This window comes from Anopheles ziemanni, chromosome 3 (genome assembly GCF_943734765.1).
Source record: "Anopheles ziemanni chromosome 3, idAnoZiCoDA_A2_x.2, whole genome shotgun sequence".
Classification (NCBI taxonomy): domain Eukaryota; kingdom Metazoa; phylum Arthropoda; class Insecta; order Diptera; family Culicidae; genus Anopheles; species Anopheles ziemanni.
The window spans coordinates 82488189-82514399 of record NC_080706.1 but is presented as its reverse complement, the minus strand read 5'-3'; the positions used below and the strand labels follow the sequence as shown (position 1 = coordinate 82514399).

The window sequence follows — 26211 nt, the reverse complement described above, 5'->3', positions numbered from 1 at the left end:
CGAGAAAACTACTTTTGCTATCAAAATGCAAAATGGCTTCCACGCGACCAAATAATTTACTCTCGAAATGTGTTATCAACATTATCCATTTTCTTTTTCTTTTCCTTTTCACGTTGTCAACTGTCTCTGTCAACAATGTCAAAATACGGCAAAGTGAAAAAAAATCGAAATTTGCGGATTGATATTTTATCATTTCGTATTTATTCTTTTCGTCACACTCATCGCTGAAAGTAACAAAGATTCTTCACGAAAACAGTACAGTGATTTATACCAGGGTTGGGTGCTGTAGTGGTAATGACTGCAAGAGTGCAGAAAAGTGCAAAAGCAATTTGCAGCTAGACTTACGACAATATCAACCCCGTTCCCGGTGGTAAAATTGACCTCCTCCTTGGGCACGGCGTTTGTTGTGAAAAAACTGCCCGTGGTCTAGTTCTGTATCGACCGCCTGCCGCTAGGAAGAACGTGTGTACGCAGTGTGGTTTTTGAGGTGGCGACCGTTCGGTGAACGGCAAAAATGTACCAGAGTGCTTGCAGTGCAGCTGCTGGCGGTTGCTCCGAACCGGAGCGCCACGATCGGGATGGATTGATAACTCACGAGACGGCCGTGGCCCCGGTCGAGCACGATTACAGCGGGTTCGACATAGTAAAAGCCACACAGTATGGTGCGATAGCGCGCGTGAAGGAACTCATTGAGGCGGGCTGGGATGTGAATCAACCAGACAGCGAAACGGTCACACTCTTGCACTGGGCTGCGATCAATAATCGAAAAGATATTATCAAATATTTTCTCGATAAGGGTGCGATAGTGGACGCGGTGGGCGGAGAACTAAATGCCACTCCACTGCACTGGGCCACACGTCAGGGTCATTTGGGTGCGGTAGTGCTGCTGCTGGCAGCCGGTGCCGATCCGAGCATTCGCGACGCCGAAGGATGCTCCTGCATTCACCTTGCTGCCCAATTCGGCCACACCGCACTGGTGGCATACTTTATCGCTCGTGGCGTAAATCCCGACCTGCAGGATCGTGGCGGTATGACGGCACTGATGTGGGCAGCCTGGAAGATTTCCGCGCTCGATCCCGTCCGCCTGCTGCTGACCCTCGGCGCCAATCCGAGCCTGGCAGATCACACCCACGGCAATACGGCACTCCATTGGGCCATCCTTGCGCGCAATGCCACCGCCGTCAGCACACTCGTCCTGAAGGGTAAAGCAAACATGGAGGTGCCGAACTTGCGTGGCGACACTCCTCTTACCATGCTCCAGCCACACCTTGGCTCAATCTGGATTGGGTCGAAGGTTTCCGACCGCATCCGAGAACTTACACAGCAATCCCAGCGTCGCAATCCGTTCGTCCGCATGACCCTCGACAAGCGGTTCCGCTGGTGGACCATGATCGCCACGCCGTTCCTCGTGTTCTACCTGGCCGGGCTGATCTTCTGCGCCGACACGCTGATCATCATCAAGGTGTTTCTTATTGGGTGCCTGTATGGAGTGGCACAAACGGTGGGACAGCATTTGTTCGACGAAAACTTGATGGCGCTGCTACCGCTCAGCGTGTATATGGCCACCAAGTTATGGTTCTACGTTACCTGGCTCACCTACATCGCACCGACCGTTTCCTTCCTGGCCTCGCTCGCATTTCTCACATGCAGTGCCGGACTGTGGGTTTGCTTTCTCAAATCTTGGCGCGGCAATCCCGGCGTCATACAACCAACGCAAGAGCAACGATTTAGGGTAAATTAAAAAAAAGTCCAATGAACGACGAGCGAGTGGAATTGTGAACTGCGAGAGTAACACATTGTAATTTTTTTTTGTAGACCATTATTGAACTTTCGGAACGTGGTGCTACCGGCTTCGAACCGGCAGCCTTCTGTTCCGCTTGCTTGGTACGCCGACCGGTGCGTTCGAAGCACTGTTCCGTGTGTGACCGATGTGTGGCCCGTTTCGATCACCATTGCCCATGGGTTGGCAATTGCATCGGTAAGCAAGTGATGTTTAACCTACCCTCAGGTTGTGATTGATTGCTAATTCGGCTGCATTGTATTTTTTATTTCATGACTCTAGGGGCCAAAAACCATAAACACTTCATGGGTTTCCTATGGATGCTACTAGTCATGTGCGCCTGGATGCTATACGGTGGTGCAAATTTTTACGTACAAACATGCGACTTCAACATGGACGGTGGTATGCTTGCGTTAAATAGGAAGCTCGTGAACGAGTTCGTTGGTAACGCTGTATTTCGTTTTTCAGGATTATGGTCCGCACTCGTCGCCATTGGTTCGTGCAACCCGTGGGTCGGCTGGGTCATGGGCAACGCACTCCTGCACATGTCCTGGGTCACTGTGCTGACAATCTGCCAGAGTTACCAGGTCGTCTGCCTCGGCATGACGACGAACGAACGTTTGAACCGCGGCCGCTACCGTCACTTCCAGGCTAAGGGTGGCAAGAGTCCGTTCAACCGCGGTCCACTGAGGAACCTGTTCGACTTCCTCGAGTGCAGTTGCTGCGGCCTGGTGCAGCCTCAGCGCACCGACTGGATGCAGTTCTTCGAGTTCGACAAGCACGTCGAGCATGAGCCACTGCTTCGGCCGGATAACTTTCAGTACGTCTGAGTTCAGCTGGCGAGCGGTCCGAGCGGACAACAACTACTACCCGAACGATCGACCACCGCCGCCGCCAAACACGGGCTCCCGGAGGCGGAGGTGCCCACCGAACCCGGAGCGCGAACTGGCGGCCCTGATGAAATCCCAGGCCATCAATGCGATGCTGAAGAGTGGCAGCAAAATGAAACTGTCCTAGCAGTCGAGGGCAGCTACGAGGCGACGCCAGTTTGAGATGACACGTCGTTGGTTTGGTGGAAGGCAACGTAGGAAGATGGTACTTCGTTGTTGAAGCCACTTGTGTTATTTTTTTCTTCGAGATTACGGCTTGTGCTTCGACGATTCATGAAACTCATCCTCTTTGTTTCCGCTCGTTCGATTGAGTGTGTGTGTGTTTGATAATCGTTTTGCTGAATAATTTCAATTTTCGCCCCATTCGCTTGATATTGTAGGCTTTTTTCGAACGCCAGTATTTACCCGGCCTACGATAAGATACGAAATGAGAGATAATGATTTTGTTCTAGTTTTGTATTTGTGTTGTATCATTTTTTTACACTTTCATCACGACAAAGCAACAGCAAACGAAAGGCATTAGATAGGAGTTAAGAATGTAGAAAACGAAGTTAAATGCGCTTATACTGAGTAAATGACGAACAGAAACACAGAAACCAATGAAACAAAACAAAGGGAGCTGGAGCCGATAGGTGGCAAGATGGTTGCAAACTGAACAACTAAGAAAATGAACACAAACTAGTAGACTCTAAGCATTAATGTAACTCGATAGCACATGGCAAATTTGGGAAGGAAAAACAAGAAAAACACACCAATGTATATCGATGCGATGGGCACATGCTCTAATTTATGTACGTACGAGTTCGCGCAACAGCAATACGAATTCATTCCATTATCGTATTAAAAACCCCTATAGTCAGCCCCGATTGAGTGTGTACAGTTAAACGAAACCCGTAAAGCATGTCCCAATGTTCTGTATGATCACGACCGTATTGTTTTACGTTCGTTTTACAGCGGCAAAGATCAACTTCTGCTGTACAACTTTAAGGCTCTGGAACGGCGTAAGCAATCCTCAACCGTACTTCCCATGTATAAAAGCTTATGCTCGTTTTGTTTTCGTCTATCCTTATTCATACAGGAGAATCAAGCAATAGCGTTGAGTAGTGATCCCAAACTAACATGCAAAAATATATAAATATACAAAAATATAAACCACATCTATGTAGATAGTGTTAAATTCGTTGACGGTGTTAAAATCCCCTCCCAAAGAGTGTCGCGACACGAGCAGTGACGATATCGAACGAACGAGACGCACATAAAGAGGTGAAAAAGTGGATGGTTATACTATTGCTGTCGTAGTCAAATAGAGATGCATTAGAAAATGGAAGGTAGCTACGTTTTGTTCACGCTTTCTTGATGGCCAGTGCTACGAGAGAAAAAACGCCCCACTAGGAGAGATTATAAATGGCGCCTAGGGGATACGATTCTGTACATTTTTACTTTGGCATACAGCTTTCTTTTTTAGTAATAACGTTCCTTGCGCTCACCTAAACCAAGCGCGGTTAGCTAGGTAGCGATATGTCTAGCGTACTTCCCTTAGAACGTATAATCAGTGTTCGTTGCACTATTCGTTAACTTTAGTGTAAGGTGAATGTGGGAATTTCTAGCGGAAAGCATACCGTAGCCTGATTGGAGCTCCTCCATATTATTTTTCTGTAAGAATTCATCTCGTGTCGGTCAAGACAGTCCTTAAAAGCGCATAAGCACATGGTAGTACATTTTCGGGCATAAGTAAGTTTACTGCAGGACGCATTTATAAAGCTGGAATTTCCATCACAATTAAGAGAAATTGACTTTTTTTATACATTCATTTCACAATATTTGTTCCAAAAGAACTGTGCTTGTCCAGCATTTCGTTTATGATCCTTGTCCAATCAGTAAAATACTCCATTGTTTATTATTGCGTAACTACGGCCATTCATCATTATTAAAGCCTACGACTGAAACCCTCCTGAATATTACCATTGTCCTGTTACATAGTTGCACCAATAAATTCAATCACTTAGAACTCCAAGCTTTAATCGAACCACACATCATTTCTGATACTCTTTCAATCAGAAAAAATATATTATATCCATTTATTAACGTCGAAATATTTAAAAAGCTGTTGAAGTCTTCTGATATCTTGAAATCTTGTAACACCTTGGAGGCAATGAAATGATTTTGCTACTAACCTTATTTGCTCGAATCAAAGTACCTTTTCTTGAAATTAAAGAAAAATCGTTCTGCTGAAATCATTAAAATGTCAATCAATAAGATATGTCCAATGTGAAGGAGAAGGGCTTAAGAATGAAACAAACTGTAGTTGAAATGCGAACATAACAAGAGGCAACCGAATCGGTTTTAATGAGTTCGATGAATAATGTTTTATTCATTTTAATTCTAAAATATCTTGCACTTAGGTGCATGATGTTCTTTCCAATGGTATAGATTAAACATAGAATTAAAGTTACACATCATGGAAGTGCTCTCGATGTCGGCGAATAATAACAGCTATAAAAATTAAGAGGAATCACAAAAACATTAAAGCGCCGTGTAATAATTTTCCATTTGCGCATGCATAAGCACACTCGAAAAGGAGACAAATGAAAAAGTGTACGTTATATGGAGTAGGGAGACAAAGCAAATCGTTCGTAAATAACTACATATATCTATTTCTAATCACAACAATTGGAGTTCTCTGTCTTCTATTGCACACCCAAAAGGCACAGGCAATAATAATAGATAAAGAGTAAATAATCAAACAATAGGTATGGAATGTTTTTTGTCTCAAATTGTTCGAAAGAATACTTGCAGATGTCCTGGGTGATTATTCATACGCGTCTAACCGCCTTTTCAAAATACCGTACATTCCGAGGTCGAACCTCATGAAGCAGCCCTGTAGTCCAATTGGAAAAATGTGTTTGTTTTGGTTTGTCATTTATTGTGAAATGACAGCCGAAACTTTCTCGTTCGGCATAATTTCTAGCATTTATTTTCACTCATCCAGTTGATCCGGCGTGTAAAACCGTGTGGTGATAAGAAGTACGTGTGAAATCGTTTGTATTTAATCAGCTTTAGTCGCGTCAGCCATCCAGATACATTATGCCTGTCGATATTCTTGGGTTTGCGTATGCCGCCACCGTCGCAGCCGGCGGCATTGTAGGGTACGCCAAAGCAGGTACGTCCACGCAATATTTGTTACGACACTTTCCCAGAACCAGAAATGCATTGATGCTTTTCGCTCGATTTGGGCAATCTCTTTACGACCCCACAGGTTCCGTACCCTCGCTGGCGGCCGGTCTGACCTTCGGCGCTCTGCTCGGCTATGGTGCAATGCTGTCCTCTGATGAGCCACCGCGTCCGCTTTTGCAGATTGGCACAGCACTGGTGCTGGCCGGCATGATGGGTTCCCGGTGGGCCCGGTCCGGCAAGTTCATGCCGCCCGGATTGATCTGTGTTATTTCTTGTGCAATGCTCGCCCGCGGCCTTATCTACCACAATCGCTATCTGCCAATGCTTGGCGCAAAGCATGCCTAACTCACACACTGTCCTGCATTTTCGGTGAAATATGCATTTATGCAAGCGTTGCAAACAACCGCCGGAAGGTCGTCGGGTCTATGAAGGTGGGACAAGTGAAGCTAATAGTAAAAGGTACGGAGTAATGGTGGTGGGCTGCCGAGGCGCAATAAATGTCTAACTAGTTTTGTATACGATGATTATTTAATTTTCAAGTCCGAAGTTTCGGGTGCTGCGGTTCTTCCAGGCGGAAAGAAACTCTAGCATGTCTCTGTCCATAATATCAATTAAAGACTTTGTTTAATCCGGTTCCAGGGTTGAACTTAATATCGTCATTTTACTAAATGTTGCAGCTTTCGGTTTTTTTTTTTGATACACGTAATCATTAAATACTATTTTATTTAATTACAGCAATACTTTGTCCACCGACTATAAATCGTAAGTAAAACAATTTTCCCTTCTTTAAAAAATGACGATTACGAGCAATGTTTTGGTATTTTTTGGTATGTTTCGGTACTTTTGCTACACAAAATAATCGTGCCACACAAATCGCATAAAGTTTTCACGCACTTTATTGTTCGTTCAAAAATGTCACCTACATTACAACGTTTAAACACGTGGTTTTGCGATGAATGCGTAACATTATGCTTTCCCACTTTCGTTCTCTTTAACTGCTATGTATGTTTTTTTCTTCAAAAAGCTATTGAAACCCTTAGCAATATGTTAAGCATGTATAGTCTGTATTACCCCCTGGTTAAGCAAATGATAATGTTGAATACTTTACGCTTGTACCCCTTGCATTGGATGGTGCACCCGGGTCTGGGGAGTACCTTTGCCAATGCCACTGTATTTGGAATGTATGATGCTGTGTTTCCGTCCCCTCTCCGCTCGTGCTTAGATAGTGGCTAATCACTAGTTCCTCTTTTTATATCTACTACACCGAGCCCGAATACGCATGTTCGCCCGCCAGTGGGAATACTATTGCCTCCTGTGGGCTTCATGACAAAGCAAGCTCGGTTTTAAATTGTACACACATAATTTCAAACGAGACAATGGGGAAACAAAAAGGTGATTAGAGTTTTAACTCACCGCCAATCAATGCCAAAGCGAAGGAAAATCACAAGCAAATAAATGATTCAATTAACGCTACATTGGAGACCCCGTCTCCGGGCTTAAATAGATGCTTCTGTTTTTTTGTTGTTGCCCTATTTAATCTTTCGAGAAACCTTACATCCTATCAACAAGGTAATGTAAAGGGCCAGCAAAACAGAACTGATACTTAGCGGTTGAACCGGCAAAACTAAATCAACTGAATGCAAACCAACGCACACCGACTGTGGCAGAACAGGGATTGGTAGGGCATTCTAGCTAAACATTCCCCACACCGACATGACCAGCTTGTACAGCAGCAGCAGCACGACCACCTTGGTTGCCTGATGCAGCCAGTAGAGACTGGAAACGGAAGAACGGAAAGGATTAGGATCATTTTCATGCGTTTTGCACGATGGTAGCAGTTTGATAGCTTACCGGTTCCAGCGGATAACGGCTTGCGGAACCGTTTCCATCGGGTCGTTCAGCAGATACCGCCGGATGCCACAGAAGTATTGCTCCAGAAAGTAGTCCCAGTTGATCTGACGCATGTCGAAGAAGAATAGCTTCTGGTCGGCACTCGACAGCTTGCGCCAAAGCCCGTTCATGTTGTCCATCTTGAACTGCCACTCGCGCATGGAAAAGTATTCGATCACGTCCATGAAGCGATGGATCTTCTTGTAGCTGCGAAGGAGTCTGCGGAGATTTTTTATTTTGGGAATGAATGAAATTTGATTAATGGAGTCAGTCGACACTGCTCGGTAACGACGGCATTAGCATACGGACACACAGACGCTCGTCCGAATTGTTAAGACCATTTGTCTCGCGTTTGCGCGTCCCACTCCTCGCTCTTGCTCACCTGGGCTTCCTGCCAATGAGGACCGCAATGATGTCACAGAGGACGGCCGGTGCGTAGTGCAAAAAGATGATGGACAGGTAGTGCAGCACAATGTTGGGATTGCTGGCGTAGCACAGATACCAGATTGCCTTCATCGTCGGATACATCGAGCCAAACTTGATGGTGGTGTGCGTAAAGTCGCCCCAAGTGATGCAATTGTTGGGCTCGGTGCAGAAGTTGTAGATCGGTATTTCCGGATCGGGTAGAATTTCCCTACATTAGAAGACGGGAAGCGGTTAGCTTGTGGTTTGGCGCACGTTGAGCAAGCACGATTTTTCCGACATCGGCCTACTTACGTTCGGAAGCGTTCAGCAATGTCCCAGGCCGACGCGATGATACCATTGACGCAAAGATCGACCGGCACCATGTTGGCCACTTTGGTGGGATCGGCACGGAGCGTTCGTAGCACCCCAGTTCCGGCACCGGCAATCACTCCCGTCGGGCCGTAGAAATTATCGATCCATCCAGGGACCGGTTCCTGATAGGTGGCAATAACTGGTAGGGAAAAAACCAGGGGTTAGTTTTTAATTTAATGTATTTTGTTGTGTTGATAGTCGCAACTGAAATTGTCTTTCGATTCGAATATTTTTAGGTCATCGTTGTCCAACCAAGGTACCAGAATTCCGAAACCGTTCCAAACTTTCCCCCAATTTCGCTTTCACGATACGTGCTGTTTATTCGTATTTAAGGCTGCCCTTAAACGCCTCCACCGAAGACGCCTGCCCTTCCTTTTCATGCACCCTCGCGGCGAAGGTATTTGGTTTGCGTTTGCGCCCGATTTCAGTGCGTCCAGTCAATGGGCGTCAGTTTCCGTTCGGGCACGCGTTTCACGCACGCAGTTTAACGTGAGTTATGCCCATCACGTGCGCGGGATCCCAATCGAATGCGCGACATCAATACTTTCCCCTGCCCTGGCACGCTGGTCCCTCACCCCGCCTAACGGAGACTTGACCATCGATGGCCATGGTCAACGATGACGAGATGGGTCCAATCCGATCCATGGAGGGGTTGACGTGCGCATCTAAATCTGCAAACCGGACGCAAACACACGCGTCTAAACACCATCTGACTCCTGCGAGAGCAGTCGAACACCCCAGACCGTTGGTTCCGTTCGTAAACTTGACATTTGAGTTGGATGCCATGCATAAAACCAGATCCAGATGAGCATTTCAATGAATAAACATAAAAACGAATAGCGCTACGCAGATGCGAAAATTTGCACGCGTTGAGCACAAATGGTACACGAATTCGAATTCGATTGGTTCAACGCCACCAGGGTGCGTATGAAGAGAAGAACGTATCGAGAAGTTCGCTCGAATGACCCACTTTCTGCGAAAACTTTGTGTGTTGTTTTAACTGTTTTTTCGAGATCGTTTACCTTCACCGCTGGCAAGGTCAGCCGGGGAAGGATTGCATAATTTTAGTGGTTCCAGCGGGCAAGTCAGCTTAAAAATTGGAGGTGAAGGATTTTCACAGCCTTACAATATGAATAAGTAGTTTTCATGCCCTTTATATTTTGAGCAGCGCTAATGTATGAACTTTTTTAAATTATTTGCAGAAATCGAATCGCAGACTTTGAAAGAAAGCATTTGCGTGTGGGTGTGTATATGCAAAGCTTGACCAACTGACGTCCGATTCTGGAGCTATACCTTGGAAAAGTCGCAAAACCGTGCTACCGCACCGCAATGTTGAAATGTGTTCGCTCCGTCGATACATACCAATTAGTTCGTGGTCGACGCCGAAATTGCGACATTGGCCGTTGGTACGCACGGACAATACCGTATGCATGGTACAGAGGGTAACCTGTTGGCGTTGAGCTTCTACTCCACCTTGATGGAGTGAGCTATGACCGAGCGGAGTCTGGTACGGAACGGACACCATCCGCACCTTATTTTCCACCGCATTGTTTTTATTTGTGCAACGATGCAGACACTAACGGACATCGGAGGCTAGCTTTTATCAGGCTAGGGAAGGGAACCGCTACGAGGATGGTTCGGTTTGCCGGAATGGTTTTTGGAGAGGGTAACATCATGGTGACGATGATGCATAACCACCGGCAGGGCCGGACGAGCTGGTTCCTATGGGGAAGCGGGTGGACACACACACCCGGGCAGAGACCAGTAGCAACGTGTTTAGTGGCGTCAGCATCGTAACCATTGATGTGACGCTAGCATCCATCGCCTTGTGCTCCAACACCTGACATACACCAAGCGTTCGAACTGCTGGCGTGCCACGTGTTGTGCAAAAAAGAAATCGTCCCATCGTTAATGAGTACCCGATGAGGACATCGACTTGGAAGACTGCTGGTTGTTCTTCACACGCGCGTAATCACAATTGCGAGATGATGCGGGCATCGAGCAACCGTTGGTCGAGGGCCGGGTCCTTCGGATGTGCAGCACCAGGCACCTGCACAGTTCCCGCATCGGAACCGTTCCGTTTCGTTATCGCACTCGATTTCGAACAATATTGACTTTTCCATTTGCTGAGATCGCGCCATTCATTGTCAAGTGGGATATGTGACTCAGGGGCACGACAGGCACCACCAATGGGGTTGATCCGACACCCAACCGGCGTTGTTGAATCGATCGATGTGAGTTTTGCTTCTGTCGCAGAAAACGCCTCTCGCACTAGACAATCCCGCGAAGGTCATCCAACATCGGCTTTTGGTCGAAATGTTTCGTCTATCGCGGAACGTGCGATGTTAGAAACAAAAGGAAACAGAAAGAAAGAGCGAAGAGTGGCAGAGAAAGGCAACGATGGAAGAAACGGTTTTACGATCGAATTCCCACCGAACGGATGAAACTTGTTCACTAACGTCGACAGCGGCCAGCTGCACACCGGATCTTGAGCGAAGTAGAAGTGTGTATTTCTTTTTCCTTATGCTACACGCTTTGATCCTCCCCAAACAAACTGATCTCGTTGGTGATGACCATTATGTAAAGATTGGTATTGGTCACATTGGTATCAATGACATGGAGTTGTGATTTTTTGTCACTAATTTTTTATGTCTGAGCAGTAAACATAATTCTATTCTATCTCTGGTTTAAGAATTATGATATCAGCAGGAAACTTGGACAGCCTTCTAAATGCAATCGATGTTGATTAGTCTGATTGGTTGAACTTTGTTTTAATCAATGTAGTTGATATTAATTGATTTATACATACTCTGCTAGAAGTCTTCACAAATTTTACAGTATTATTCGATTATTTAAGATGATTAATTTATTTCTAACTAAACCCACTGAGCTTGGGGGGCACAAAACAAAAAAAAGCACTTTAGAGCACACCAGAAGATGTCCTGTCTCTACTTGGAAACAGTAGGACATGTTAATACAACTATAATTTCAAGGCTTACTAAGCTTGATTTTGATTATTTACAAAAAAAAAGAAATGCATTTTATCGAAACGCCAAGTGCACCCATCTCACATTTTTTGAACATTTGTGGGTCGAGATGGTCCCTTTAAAATTTAGTGGTCTAAAATTTTCGAATCAGAGGTCTTTTCTATTCTGTATTGAACACATTTCTCTTATGTTGCCTTTGTCATAGCAAGTTTCAAACATATCTTGTATCGTACTATTACGTAGTTTGGATGTTTCGGCTGTAATCTAGCAATCTTTGCCGTGGCGAGACGCGGTACTGTTGTGCAATCAGAAGAAAATGAAAAGAGAGTACAATTATACGAAAAATTGCAATATCTCAATTGTAATCAATCTCGCCCCGAACGGCCAGTGATTGTCATTCATCGCAGCACCGTTGCAGATCGTCCCTGGTCGCGAGAGAATGAACGGAGCGTATGCAATGCAAGAGGAGGCATAAGCGAGAAGGACCCTCCGGTGGTGCGGTTGTGACCGAGCCGGAGCGACGTCCAGTCCGACGGGTGTACGAAGATGTTGTATAACCGGCCATGTGTAGCGACCGACCCAACAGTGCAAGGCAAGTGGCAAACGTGTGTGCGCAAATGATGTAAGGCACAAGTGGTCCGCGATACGACGGTTAAGATCGATGCAGACCTGGCAGGTAAGAGGCAACTCCGTGCCATGTACCTGAGCACCATCGTGCAGAGCTGATTGGACAACCGTCTCTTAAGTATGCTTGCCGTATGTAGGAATGATGATCGAAACAGAGACTGGCCCCCAACACACAGTATGTATCCTAATGTCTCACATCCAAATGTGTCGTTTGTCGTTCTAAATCGTAGGTTTTCCTTCCAGCTTATTTTAATAACAATCGGCAAAAGAGGAGTCGTGACCAATTGCTACCCTCGCGTCATCCCCCCTCGGTTAACGTGTGCAAACATCGCCTCGCACATCGCCAACCCTGCGGGATGACGTTAGCGGAAACCGGAGCCATCATTCGGGTTGTGTGAAATGTTGCGGACGCGCCTCAGTTTGTATTGGCGCATAATTGTTTGCTTTTATTTTAAGGGCGGCCACATGTTTACGTGCCCGTACTCGGCCAAAGCGTCGGAACCAGGTCTGTTGTTTGTTTGGCTTACGATCCCCAAAAGAAAATATCCTCCGTTGGGTAAACTCGAGCTTTCCAAAGCGAATGGACACTTCCGTAAACAGCCCGTCCGTATTCATATGTTTTATGTTGAGTACGGAGAAAAGCAAGGTATTCTAATTGAAACGAACCTCTGTACCGACTGACGTCATTTGGCACATGGGTTTTCAAATTCGGCCGTTCGCTTAAAGCATGTTTTATATTCTTCAGGAAAACGCGAAGTCGTAAAGGGTAAAGTTGATCTAAGTTTTTTTTTTGCTCTTTTCAAGCCTAGTCAGAATGTATGCTATTCGTCATTAGAATGATGAATTCAACTCGAACGAACGTCATAAAGTGTCACGAAATGTTTTTATATCGCTTCGTGCCGTCGCGGTCGACTTATGGCCGTTTATGATGATGTTGATTCAATCATCGTTTTTTGCTACTAAAAGAGCAAATGTGTAAGCAAACAAGTGGAACGCCTTCCGCGAGAACGTTTAGTTTCACTCGATTAAATCACAGACCGAGCGTGTCGATGTTGTTCCACGATATGTTTAACTTTTCATGGTAAGCGATGGCAGGCTGATTACGTCCGCCTCTTGCGATGAGATTCTCCAAACGCAAGGCATGCCAAAGTGTTCCATTCGGAACCCGTCCGGTTCCGGTTCACACTTTTCGGCGGATATTTTTTAAAAATCGGTCCATGCCCTTTCTTTGATTGTGTCCGTTCGACACTCTGCTTGTTAGTGGAGGATTTTCCCATCGAGTGGGGATTTTAAGTTTTTAGTGCCTGCCGAACGACCCCATGAGTCAGCGAAGTTTTATTTGAGTTTTTCTTTCGCTCGCCATTCATCAAACATCAAACGTAAACGTTCGTTTGGCGAAAGGCACCAGAGGCATTTTGGCGTTTTTGATGTTTTCATTCCACACCTGAGTGATTAGTGAGGAAAAAAAAGTACAAAACAAAGCGAATTTTATGAATGAATTGTGCTGGAGGAACTTGCTGATTAATAGGCACCTTACTTTTGAACCATGTAATTTGTCGACACGCGGTATAAACGTGTGAAAACTGATGTTGCTTGTTTGTCTTACCGTTGTTAATTACTAGGACCTTATTAATGAAAACATTCTTGATTTTATACTGATATTTTTTAAATATATCGAACAAAGGATTGAAGTCACGTTTCTTTATCCGACCCATTTGATCTAAAGATCAAATTGCGATTGATTGGGCAATTAAATTGGTGCAAGGTATTAATCACCATTAAATTTTATTTCTAAAAGACCTTGCCGTGCCCCTGAACAGTTTTGCTTCTGCCGATATTTTGATGTTGAATGTATTTTTCCAAATCGCGTATTTGCATACGTTTGTTGTTCACAGCGGTTCGTTTAACGTTCACCGCAGATCTCTAACTTTTGGTCCAATAAAATTAACATTTTTTAGCATTCCATCCAAAGATCCGAGATTTCCATGGATCATGACCTTTCCCTTGGACTGACCATACCCCTTAACGATTGAACCTTGAATGTTCCGCTGCGTTGCATTGCGCGTTGCAAATTAATGTGTGATTTTTACACAAAGCAAAGCACCCAAAGAAAGGCATTCGAAGAAAATTGGGTAGTTTGAAAAGGGGAAGGTACTTAACGAGATGCTCGTCAATGGAGGGAGGCAATCAAGGTTGATCGATTAGATCCAAAGAGGCTATGGGTAAATTAGGAAAGGACATAGTGTTCGATAGAGGAGGGTCATCTGGCGTTTCTAATGATTCGGTAAGGCGTGAAAGTATTCATTTTAATTTCAAAAATAACGTTTGACCCTGATTGTCGAATGAGCAACTACCGAACCGGAAGGAAAAACCCAGCAGGTCACTCAAGATGGCCATTAATCATCTCCCCGTAGCGGAGTAACCGTAAGCGTGCGAAGGCCAAATGTAATAAGTTGTACAAACTGCTCACCTCAACAACAGCTGCTTGGGGTGCGTCCAAACGCACCGGCCAAATACGGATGTGTCGTGAATTATCGATACCTCACTAACGATCTGTGAGTGCTTACCATACGAGATGCCACCCAGGTCCTGATTTCCGCGAATCGAGCATTAAAAAATATCATCGTTTGTTTATTCCGCTTTACGCCATGGAATGGACGATGGAAGATAAAAATCGCCGCACACTGTTGCATCATTCTAGCAGGCGGGGGAAAAATGGCGCTATGTCCGAGGACGACTGAAACCTCACCAGACGCTAGCGATCCGCCTGCTGGGATTCAATGTCAATGGCAACCACGTCTCGAGGGACGCATCTCGGCGTCACAATGGGGTCGTAATAATCTGGCGAGCCTACGTGATCTAACGCAGACCTCCTGAGCCTTCGCTTGAGGCGTGCGACATTGGACGGTGAAAGATCTGCTCTATCCGAAGACCCACCGACAGAGGACGAGATGCCGCGATGCTGGTTATTGAACAGCAAGTACCATTCATTACTTCAAGGCAACAGTGTTTTATCTCACTTGCTAGAACGAGCATGTGTGCTACGTACGGCGTGTTTTTTTTAAAATTTTGTTTGTTGCTGGCGGACAATTTTGGACGGATGATTGAAATGTCCTCACCTTGAAGTTGTCTTCAGGCGCAATAATAAAGTGCTCAAAGTATCGCCTCGGACTTCTTGCTTGCCTGGTGTGCAGCACAAGGGTACATATCAAACGTGAAGCCTAATTACCGTATGATTGTGAAAAAAATCATATCCATCCATCCATACTTGATGAGGCACAGTCTCAAAGTTCAACTATTGGCCGAAACAATTAGCAGTGTCTGCTACCTTTCACGAGTGAAACTACGTGTAAAAGGTTCTACGTTGCAGACAGTAATACATCATTACGTGCATGCATGATCGTCGGTTGTGGAACTAAAGTGCGCGAAAAGTATTCTGGTGCTAAATATGACGTCACTGCAAATTATAATAATGTATGTAGTAGAATGCAGGTCTTTCTCTTCAACTTTAAATATCTTTTTGTTTTCTGGTTTTATATGTCTCTATGGAGAAGTCATTTTCAAGGAATGTTATACATTGTAGATCCTAGCTTGCAAGCCCTGAATAAAGTGTTTAAACATTAGCCATAGGGCGTTTGAATTGCCGGTGCTACAAAATTACCTCAGGAGAAAGGATCTGGTGAACCGCAGAACCGGTAATGAAAGATTGTGCAGGTCTTGGAACATTATCACCGACGGTTGCGCATTTCGCGAGCATTTATAACAAGGCAGCTAGAATCAAGCTATCGATTGCCACACGTTGCTTAGCCATGCATAAATGAGCTATTTTCAGATCGTCCTGCGATCCGATAGCAGCAAACCCGCCGAAGCGGTGTACGCCGATCGCCGATAAACCGGCTGGGATTGGGAAATTTTTCGCAGTAACCCTCTATCGACTGGTTTCAAATTTAAATTGCCACCACACTTCCAGCCAACGACCTTTGGCAGCACCGTGCGCGTCCGGCCCTGACGCACACGAAACGGGGGACAACACCGACGGCGAAGGCCGCGCGGGAGTGCGCATTAACTGGTGGTGATATGAGTCAATAAACTGAACCACCAGGATGATGTCGAAATCTTCTCTCCTTCCCGGCACGCCGTTCGTCACCGAATACCAAACAGAGGACTCGAGCACCTGATGCAATTAACTCGGCGCACATGAACTGTTTGATTAACATAGGCGTGCCACAAATCGCACACGTGGATGTGTGGCCACATGGCGGCGTTCGTGCAAATAGAGTGTGCGGTTACTTTGTGCTAGTACCTGGATGTTTGGCGTTGGGCTTGATTGGGATTGTAAAATAATCCCCTGTTTTTGTAAAACTGACCTCTTAGACCAGCGGTTTGCTGTTAGATTCGAACGGTTCGGTTTCAGGTCTCCGAAGGCTTTAGATAAGTCCGAGTCGATTGTTACCGTTTTTGGGGAAAAATCATTCGGTTTCGGCTGATTGCGGAACACTTACCGATACCCGGCCGAAACATGCCGACCGGCATGCCGCGACTGTTTTTGCGCACCACGTCCTCGGCGATGGCCTTCGTGAAGGTATACGTGTTCGGCCATTTGTCGAGCAGCCTGCGAAGAAAGTTGGGGAAGGCATCGCGGGATTAGTATTGCCACAGTTTATCGGCAGGTCAGGCCCAACTTACACCGGTGTGATCTTTTCGATCATGCCGTCCGTCACGCAGTCGGTCAGGTGGATCATTTTCTCCGACTCCATCGGCGGGTCGTAGAACCGCTCGTCGACGACGGCTTGCGGGCACTGCGTGTAGGCGGTCGAGACGTAGATGACCGACTTTAGCCGCTTCATGTCGTGACACAGGTCCAGCACGTCCCGGCAGGCTTTCACGTTGATCTGCATGGCCGTTTTCATTTTCTCATCGAATCGCACCGTGGCGGCTAGATGAAAGACGATGTTGACCTGCGAACGGGAAATGCCGCAAACCCCCGGACGGGTTGCAGTAGCGTTAGTGTTTCACCCTGGTTTTTCCTACCGCGCCATTATTACGTTTTCCGTCAGGACTTCCCGGTCGGACGGGCTGATGCCCAGTCCGGGCTGCATGCAGTCGCCGGCGACGGCCCGAATTTTGTGGTCGTACTTCGGACAGGTTTGTTTCATTTTGTCAAACATCTGTGGAGCGCGAGTGAGTAAGGCCATTAGTAAAATTCACTGTTCCTCTGCCTGGACTCGGGGGCGCTCTTATAAAATACTTACAGCATCGTCGAAGATTTCTTCCACGCGCGAAAAAATGTCTTTGCCCCGTTTGCTTCGCACCAGGAGGAAGATGTTTTCGATCCCCGGACAGCTGGTCAGCAGTTTGTAGATAAGAGCTGCAAAGGGAGAGAAAAGGACGATTTAGAACCGATTTATGAATTACGATTAGAGCAAAGAACTACAAGCTTTAGGCTAGGGGTCTTCAAAGTCGAAAGCAATAAAATTATCAAGCTCAAATATGAAGTTAATTTTGTGAAATGTTGAATTTATCTCTGAACCATTTCTATTTATTGCTTCCAGATACTACGTTCAATGTCAGACCTGTAAAACACCTTAATTTGTAATGGCCAAACTTTTATATGCAATAGTGTAAAGTATTGCTCAGATCAAAGCAATTAAATATAAACATTCAAATACTCAAAATATTACTCTCTCAGTATCATCCTTTTGCATGTTGCGAATATTTCATTAGGCTTCCTCTCCTTACATTACGAATTTTTGATCAAAATGCATAAATTCATGTGATGGCGAAACCGTGGTACGATAATGTTGATAAAATTAGTTATTTATCTTAGTATGCATACGTGATGAGCAAACTTTTTGTTTTTTACAAGCTTTAACACATGCCTGCTGCTTCCATATCGCATGACATTAACACTCTTGGAGTGTTATAAAAATGCAAGAATCGCCCAAATCCAACGTCTCCTTTTTGTGCACATGTTAACTGGTTCTTCTTGGCCGTGCCCAGTGTTCTTGAAAAGATATTATCCGCCGCAAACAGGTTTAATACCCGACCGAAGGTTTGTGCCCATTAGGGAAACAACTAAAAATTTCTGTGTTTGAGAGAAATTTACCACCAGTGCTGAGAAAGGAAAGGAGAAAAATTAGCTACACCACGCGACTTTTTAAAACGAATATTTATCGTCACTTCTCCCCCCCTTCCCGCACCACGCCGTTCTTGCTAGTTTTACCTTTCGGAACCGATCGGCCACCGCTTTGTGTGTGTTGCTAAGGGACGCTAGGATTGCGGTTGTGAAATGTTCGCTCCAAACCAAACTGGTTTGTTCCTGGCGGGGCCACAAAATACAGTCGCTAGGTTTGGGAGTTCGAGCGAACCGGAGAGGAACTACGAGAAAATGGTAATTTCCTGCGAATATTCGGTGTTCGGAAAGACGCCCGACCTCGCGCGGGGCCGAAAGACAGACGATAAGGAGCCGTGCTTGGCGTCTGGTGGGCGACTCATGGTTGTTGCCGGTGGTGAATGGCGATCGGCGTCGACTGCCATGGGACCATTCAAGGGGAATAAAATCCGTCTGTTCGTGCAGACTGACTTTGAATCTCCTTTGGCGTCTCCCTGGCCGCGGTGTTGACCGTGAAATCAATCGGATACGATGACCAGATACATGCGAGAGGGGGCGTAAATGACGAACCCGCGAAATCACGGTCAAATATTGAACTAGCGATGTTTCATATGCAAAAATATATTTGCTTAAATTGACGGACAGGTGTATTCTGCCTGCGGTTTGTAGGACATCTGAAGTTATTCGTTTTCTTTTGTGTGGTTTGTGAAGATAATCCTACAAGCCACAACCGGTACACAAGCAATCCTTCCGCGAAGCCTCGCCTCGTGCAAACCATAAGGGTTTTGGTCATATTTACAGACCTTAGACCACCCTTAACACCGTGGTGTCCAGCCGACTTAACTTTTCCTCATTTAAATAACAGGTTCGCCCGGCTCATCTCGCACGATTCTACTGGCGGACCTTAACGGCTGGAAAGATTTCGCGAAACACTATCATGTGTCACGCCACCACGGGCCATCCAGTACGATCAACCGGAACTAAGGGACAGAATAAAGCCCCCGCAGCCGTTCCAGCGGTGTGTGCGTTTTGTATGATAATTCCCGAAATTCATGAAACTGCCTTAAATGAGTCCCCACGTGTGCGTTTGCTTGGTTGAATGGTGGTTCTTTCTTCACCCGAACACCTTTTTACTATTTTTATGTGCGACTCGCTCCGGGTGGAGATTCCGTCCCACTCCCCACTCCTTCCTCGCGGACCGTTGTTGTTTGTGAGGCATACAAAATTTCGATGATTTAGGGCGTCGAAGGCAAATGGCCGATTTTAATCTGCCTCATCAGGACTAACATAGGAAGGGATGGGATGCTGCTGGGATCGGTGCGTCGGTATGTAGGGATCATAAAACTGGCCCGCATTAGGCTCCTATCTAACGAGCTCCATAAACAATATTGCTTAGGGTTGTTCACCCAGCGGTGATGTTAGAATAGGTAAAGTTACCAAGCAGGATAACTTAGCGAAATGGAGAAAGACCCGGTGGTTCCCAATTCATCAACCTAAAATTTTTATTATCTGCTCCATTAAAGGACTGGAACGTATAATAAAATACGCGTGCATGATGACTCGCTGTAGTGGAGTTTCCGGCGCGTTGTTTTTGGCCAAATTTCTCCACTTGCAAACGTGCCGTGAAACGATTGTGTCTTAGGCGTGATGGCGATTTCACGATCAACCTTCACTGCTTTTTGGTTCAATCAATTATCACTTTTTAAAAGCGGTCCAGTGAGACTTTGGCACCTTTTCGGGGGAGCTTACCCGCCCCGTTTTCCCTGGTTCGTGCACCGTTCGTAGATCAGATTAAAGCATTACAACGAAACGCGAACGCACGTGATACTCGCGGTTTGCAATCTATGTGTGACATTTATTTGACCATTGTTAGGTGCGACATTGAAATTAATATTTTTTCCTGATTAAAACATTGGTAGAAAAATAAAACAAAACCTCATCCTGCCCAACCAGGAGACCTCAGGTGTTGTCCGAAATGGAGCGCACGTTCACTTTTTCCCTGCATCGGTGCGGTGGGTTCGTTTCGCATTGGCGCATTGAAGTCTTTCGTGCGTCCGCAAACCGCCAACCGCGTGCGACTGCGATCTCCAGGGGATTTGTTGCTCGCTTGGTTGTGTTGTTGTTTTAAATGCCGTCCGTATGGTAAAATGTGTACCGCCGGCTGGAGTGTTTTTCTTTAATTTTATTTTCTCCTCGCCGTGGCAGAGCAACTCCTGTCGCCAATCTTCCGTGGTTGCAGCATGCCCGCGTACCGTAACCAAGGGGTTGCGCGTTACGTAACCCGATACCGGAGCGGCCCAGGCCGCAGCAGCAGCAGCAGCAGCAGCAGCAGCAGCAGCAGGCTCGTCACAGAAGTACAGCCTGATTCGTTGAACTTTAGCCACCACCGGTGCGGCGGTGAAAGCTTTCCGAGTGAAACTTGAAGTGGTTACTTCTTGCGAACAAACGCGGGGAGAACAAACAGCTGATCGGGTGGACGACCCGGGTGGCGTGTACCGGTCTGCGCAATCCGAGGTGCCGCAGCCCAGCCGCGCTGCTATTCTTGAGACCGGTCGTTTCCCACATGACGTTCGAGCAACCGGCGCACTGGTGTATGTGCGCAACAAATTGGCGCAATTGCAACCGTTTCGTCGTAGGAAAAATAATCGATCTCTCGTACGCGGTGCGTCCGCGCGCCCGGGCAGGAGGACGAAACGAAATGGGGACGAAAACCGAACCATGCCGCATGCGGTGCGGTGGGTTTTGCAAACCAGAAATGAAAACCGGGTTTTAAAGCTTTTCCCACTGGCCTGGACCGGGACAGGACACCCACCCCGACCCGACTGGACTCGGCGCCGACCTCAGAACATCGACGCGCTAACTGAAGGTAACTCCTCCTGCTTGCAAGCTCACATTTTGCGTTCGCTCAATTTCGTCGACTGTTGACCAACGTAGTATCAAGTCGTCGTGTGCATATGAACGTCGGCAGCGGCTTTGCGTATGTTTTCGGTTCGCACGATTTTGCAACTCGGACGGGTTTGTGCTGGTCCGTCACTGACACTTTAACACCTGGGGAGTCTTTGCGGGCATCAGTTACGATAAGCGATACTGTATCTGGTTTTCGAGCAGGATGTCAGATGGGGAAAAAATTAAGGAGTTTTGTATATTCTGTTGTAACCTGTTGGTTGTTTGTTTTTTAAATTTATTACTCGAATTTAATTGAGGAAGTAAATATCGGTTGAGTAACCGTGTGTTATGCACATACATTAAGGGAAACAAGAACAGCACCACCCTATGTTTTGGCATTATTTTTCATGAAATTTTAGCTTTTTCCAGTTTGGAACGTAATTGCAATAAGTTTCACTACTTTTCGGATAGAAAAATAGTGCACCTTTAACGTTTGTTTAGCAATTGAAGATAAAGAGATAAGAGCGCATTTCAAATACAATTAAATAGTGTTAGACTTACTTTTAAAACAAGTATTTGTATCTAATCCCTTTAAAAACATTTTATTTTGAGTAATTTGGATGGATTTTATTTAAAAGAACTTCAAAGAAGAAATAACTTTGGTGTGTAACAAAAATTCAAAAAATAATGTTCACCTAAATGTTTGCAAATGTCAGCCCCTTTCTCAGGTCAAGGAAAAAGAACTGATAAAAAAGCTTCCATAGACACTGAAAATTTAAATTCGCACCCATTTCAACATGTCTTCAAGTGGCACGTGGTGTTCAGAATCCTTTGCTCGAAAGAACAACGGTAAATCAGCTGTTTTGTTTCACACACGGTTACGCACCGGCTAGAACCGTGACGGACGCCAATTAGGGTTCATTCACAAGAACTTACCGCGGCCCGTCAAGCCGACGTCACCACCGGAATGGAGCCCCCGGGTTCGGTGCCGTGCTGGCTGGCGCTGGTGGTTGTGAATAAGAGGAATGAATGATAAGTATGCGAAAAAAAAGTTCAGAAAAAACAGTACGAAGGAGGAAAAAGAAAGGAAAAATCGCCAAACAACTTCATTTTGGACGTCTTCCGATGGTTAGAAATCCGACGTGTGTGTGTGTGTGTGTCTGTGGTCGATAGAGGGGTGGGAAGCTTGCAAATTTTGATGGATTGAGAAGTCCACGTTGGATACGATCACATTAGCATAAGCGATTCTTCATCATTCTCTGCTTGTCATATGCATCAGTATAATTTCCTCAATCATACATTTTTCTCCTTTTAACCGTGTCTGCATAGGATGGGGATTTTATGTTTAAAAATCCTGCAATATGAGTCATTTTTTATGCGTCAGTCATCTGAACGGAACTCTATTTTCCACGCACGTCTGCAAATAAACCCAGGGAAAGTTCGACCATTTTAAAATCCCACTAAATGTGAACGCCTTTAAACTGAAAATACCGAACTTTAGGATTGTCCCACTAAAGTGACAAACTAATCATACTTATTCTGTGTCACCATCAGATATCTGCGTCACCATTGGGCATTGATTTATAAGGTTCCATATTTTTTTAAGTTTCAATTCACCATGGAAAGTTCTAGTGCTGATCGCATGACGTCTTTCCCGTTTAAAATGGCTGACATTTTAATCCTTCACTACAAATGGTTATCCATCCTTGATGAACCATCTCTAGAGAAGTTTGATGAGTTTGAGAAGTTTGATGAATAAACAATTCCTATTACTAGTAGTTAATGCTGATGCTTTGGTTTAAAATGAGCGAATCTACAGTGTGTTCTTTTTTGAATTGAATTTGATAATTGATCCGATACGAAGATTTTGAAGTTATGGGTGCAGTTTATATTTTTAAGATAATCCAAACCCTCGCGTTAAAAGCGAGCACATGGCGGATACAGTAATATTTGTCATTTTCCACGAGTGCACAACTTCTCACGCGGACAGTTTTGCATTGCTTCCTTGGACGGTCCGGTGAAAGGTACGGTAGGTGTGTAGCTTAAGATACAAAGACAAAAAATGAAACAAATGTCATACCCGTACAAGCAACCAGGTACGCTCGGGAAAGTGATAGTTGTACCATTTCCTACCGAGCAGGTCCGAAATACGATCGCTTTGTCGGTCAAGGTGAAGATGAAGCAAACAAAAGCCTGCCTTAGCGCAAAAACGCACACCATCTCCGGGGCTCGGGAATGTGTTTACATAATTCCTGCCGGGGCAGGATCATGGAACGTTGCTGTAGCGATCGTTTTAGTGGGAGGCAAGGAATTCGGACCACAGACGACAGTCAGCGATGTAAGATTTCGGTACTGATGCCCTGAAAAACCCCGTCTCACAAAGACACATCCTCTGAGTTGACTTCAAGTTGGCGCACATCACCAAACGGAGTGGAATATTGTAATATTCAAGCGTTCGCCTGTGAAATGTAAACAATTCACACGTTCACATTGACGGTGGGGGAGGAAGTGAAGTGAGGGGAACAAAACGGTCGTGCGCGTCGAGGTGAAAGACTATTTCAAGGTTGTGTTCCGCACAACCGCAAACAGCCAGCGCTCCAAACAGGAGTGTCTTCACCGTGGCCGACGATGGACGACCGGGCTGTGGGTAATTTTTGGGCGAAATTGTTCAGACAGTTTTCAAGGATCCTCGCCATTCGGTTGCGGTTGTTGCGCATACGGGGGTTTTTTTTTACGCATTAGCAGCGAGCCGTAGGTCGTACCTGCCTCCTCTTAATCGTTCACGACAATGTACTAAATAATTTAAAAGTGCATCTATTTATCGTAATCCGATTGTATTACACCATTTTCAGGGGTTTAACAATTGTTTACGTACGGTTTTAAACGCATCGTAAATGTAACACAATTGCAGAGTGTCTGATTTACGACACATTACTGCTGATAGGCGGTGGTACTGGGTAATTTCTCCACACATCCCTTACCGGGCCGGAGCGGCCCGAATTTCCACCACAAAAACTGCACCTCATTTACACCGGTGATGCAATTGTAGCGAGTAAAATAAATAAATAAATAAGACACACCACCATCGGAAGCGGCGCATCGATGTTTTCAGTACTTGCCTCACCGTTGTATGCCGCCCGTCCGTATCGTGGACGGCGCAATGAGGTCAGTGGAAACGTTTCCCTTGTGCACGCGCACACGCGGTGTCTTACATTTTAAGGCTACCCGTTTCCTTCCCGTAACGGAAGCGATTACCAACGCGCCGCACCGTAGGGCCCAATAAAACCATTTCAACTACGACTCCGGTTTGGGATTGATTTTTGCTCAACTTTCAAGCGAACAAAGCATCAAGATTTCAAGAACGAAGTTAACGCTCGGGGCATACTCACTCTTGCCAAGGAAGCCGGTGCCGCCGGTGATGAAGACGCTGCACTTATCGTAGAACTGCTGTATTTCGGTGATCTTCTGGTCGATCTTGCCCGTCGTCATTGGGCCCTGCTGGTCCGGGGGCCCTCCGGCCTGGCCGAGCAGTTCATCGTCGTAGATGGAAACCGTCATGCTGCGTCCACGCTTGTGATACAACGGTTTATTTCCGATTTCTTCTTGCACTGCAACCTTTTTCTCAAATACGTCCTTTGTGGTGCTAAAGGCACTATTTTTTTTTGTTGTGTTTAACGATTATCTTTTTTTCACGCACTTCAAATCACTAAGTTGTATTCTCTGAAAACAATGATTAAAAATTTGACTATGAGTAAGGTAAAAATTTGGTTGATGTATTATGGAAAAAAGTGTCACTCTTTTTCTAATATACGCAACCATCGGCATGAATAATTTATTTTCACTATCGTAATTATGTACAATTGTTATGTACATACAACTTTTTTAATTTCTTAAAGATTTCGTAGCCTTCTAAAGTGTGTTCAAAGCATCGTTCATTCGCGAAGAAATATAAATTAAAAAATTAGCTTCTCCATTTAAAATAAATGATGAAATCAGAGGAAACAATTACAAATATTAAAAATGCCATAACTCTCGGATAGTTTTCCACTGGAAGGCGAAAGAGCACGGAAGCCAACAGTGCAGCCACCTGCGGTATAAAGAACGCTTTACGCCTAATTGATAAACAGATTTAATGGGCTTGATAATTTTATCCGCAACCGTTGCAATATGACATGGATTGATACTGTCTTAGCCCGACCGACACCTTTCAACTTTCCGGTACAACACCGTGGAGAGTTGGCGTGTGTTGCCACCCTGTTCTTTGGATAGGGAAAAATTAGCACCGATTGCTACCCCGGTGACGGAAGTTGGGCGACGTGCAATTTCGTTCCGTGCTCTCGGGCGATTATGACACTAACATCATCTGGTTATTGACCATTATGCCTATATGCATTTGTTCACCGGAAGGCAGATAGGGCGTATACTGGTCAACCGTGAAATATTGTCCCTGCATGCTAATAACAGGCATGGTGTGGTTTCTGAAAGTTGATTATTGTTTTTAAGACACTTTTTATTCACTTTTCGTATGGAAAAATCATCACTTAATTGAAATGTTTGTTTTCAATCGGTGTAAATTTAATGTAAACTAATATTATCTCCTATTTTTACGTGTAGAACACTTTTATACGTTATCACATGTTTGACAAAAAAATTACTTTGTGTTTTTACGATTAAAAAACATTTAAGTTTAATAAGCATCAACTCTGTTTAACGTGCAACGGCTACGACTGTTCGACAAGTGTCCTCGCGTACTCAAAATGTTCATACATAGAAAAACCACATCCACACATTTTTTTTCTTATCACTTTTCTCTTCCGCCCGTAAGAATCACACAGTTTTCCCGTCTCAAGTCTTTGGTTTTTCGCCCAACGTTTGTTTTCCTATCGATTCTCGTTTCAAGACCGCACAGAACGTCCTTTGCTTCCGGCTCCATTTTGCACGCACCTTTGCTTTTTGGCGGTTCCCCCGAAAGGCGATGCTCAATCGGCAACGATCGACTGAAGACTGTCGGACGACGGCACCCGCGGCTAGCACCGGACTGCCACACTCGAGCGCGCGAACTCTGTACGGCGTAGGTATGGGCGCCCG

The 26211-nt window shown here is 45.4% G+C and overlaps 3 protein-coding genes across 5 annotated transcripts; 2 read left to right on the top strand and 1 right to left on the bottom strand.

Moving 5' to 3' along the window:
• Positions 1-243: 243 nt before the first annotated feature.
• Positions 244-4415, top strand: LOC131289802 (palmitoyltransferase Hip14). 3 transcript variants are annotated; one of them, XM_058319117.1, is made up of 4 exons: positions 244-1732; positions 1816-1978; positions 2063-2179; positions 2249-4415. In XM_058319117.1, exons 1-4 carry the CDS (start codon positions 515-517, stop codon positions 2608-2610), a joined length of 1860 nt encoding a protein of 619 aa, XP_058175100.1. In that variant the 5' UTR covers positions 244-514; the 3' UTR covers positions 2611-4415. The 3 variants fall into 3 exon arrangements, with proteins under 3 accessions (XP_058175100.1, XP_058175099.1, XP_058175098.1); XM_058319116.1 differs by having other exon boundaries at positions 2063-2182; XM_058319115.1 differs by having other exon boundaries at positions 2063-4415.
• A 1200-nt stretch (positions 4416-5615) lies between these two features.
• Positions 5616-6228, top strand: LOC131287924 (transmembrane protein 14 homolog). Its single transcript, XM_058317019.1, has 2 exons — positions 5616-5830; positions 5927-6228. Exons 1-2 carry the CDS (start codon positions 5755-5757, stop codon positions 6187-6189), a joined length of 339 nt encoding a protein of 112 aa, XP_058173002.1. The 5' UTR covers positions 5616-5754; the 3' UTR covers positions 6190-6228.
• A 1304-nt stretch (positions 6229-7532) lies between these two features.
• LOC131284703 (fatty acyl-CoA reductase wat) lies at positions 7533-24681 on the bottom strand. The gene is made up of 9 exons (XM_058313565.1): positions 24513-24681; positions 17378-17493; positions 17171-17293; positions 16812-17083; positions 16628-16737; positions 8452-8650; positions 8117-8368; positions 7696-7953; positions 7533-7620 (listed from the first exon to the last, which is right to left on the bottom strand). Exons 1-9 carry the CDS (start codon positions 24679-24681, stop codon positions 7533-7535), a joined length of 1587 nt encoding a protein of 528 aa, XP_058169548.1.
• Between the last annotated feature and the right edge of the window lie 1530 nt (positions 24682-26211).

What these genes read in the sequence shown, in the direction of transcription:
- LOC131287924 (XM_058317019.1), top strand. Translation starts at nt 5,755, where the DNA reads ATGCCTGTCGATATTCTTGGGTTTGCGTATGCCGCCACCGTCGCAGCC. An exon ending in TGTAGGGTACGCCAAAGCAG is followed by an intron (nt 5,831 to 5,926) that starts GTACGTCCACGC and finishes ACGACCCCACAG; the next exon opens with GTTCCGTACCCTCGCTGGCG.
- LOC131289802 (XM_058319115.1), top strand. Translation starts at nt 515, where the DNA reads ATGTACCAGAGTGCTTGCAGTGCAGCTGCTGGCGGTTGCTCCGAACCG. An exon ending in CGCAAGAGCAACGATTTAGG is followed by an intron (nt 1,733 to 1,815) that starts GTAAATTAAAAA and finishes TTTTTTTTGTAG; the next exon opens with ACCATTATTGAACTTTCGGA. An exon ending in ATGGGTTGGCAATTGCATCG is followed by an intron (nt 1,979 to 2,062) that starts GTAAGCAAGTGA and finishes TCATGACTCTAG; the next exon opens with GGGCCAAAAACCATAAACAC.
- LOC131284703 (XM_058313565.1), bottom strand. Translation starts at nt 24,681, where the DNA reads ATGACGGTTTCCATCTACGACGATGAACTGCTCGGCCAGGCCGGAGGG. An exon ending in CACCGGCTTCCTTGGCAAGA is followed by an intron (nt 17,494 to 24,512) that starts GTGAGTATGCCC and finishes CTCCCTTTGCAG; the next exon opens with CTCTTATCTACAAACTGCTG. An exon ending in CTCATTGGCAGGAAGCCCAG is followed by an intron (nt 7,954 to 8,116) that starts GTGAGCAAGAGC and finishes AAATCTCCGCAG; the next exon opens with ACTCCTTCGCAGCTACAAGA.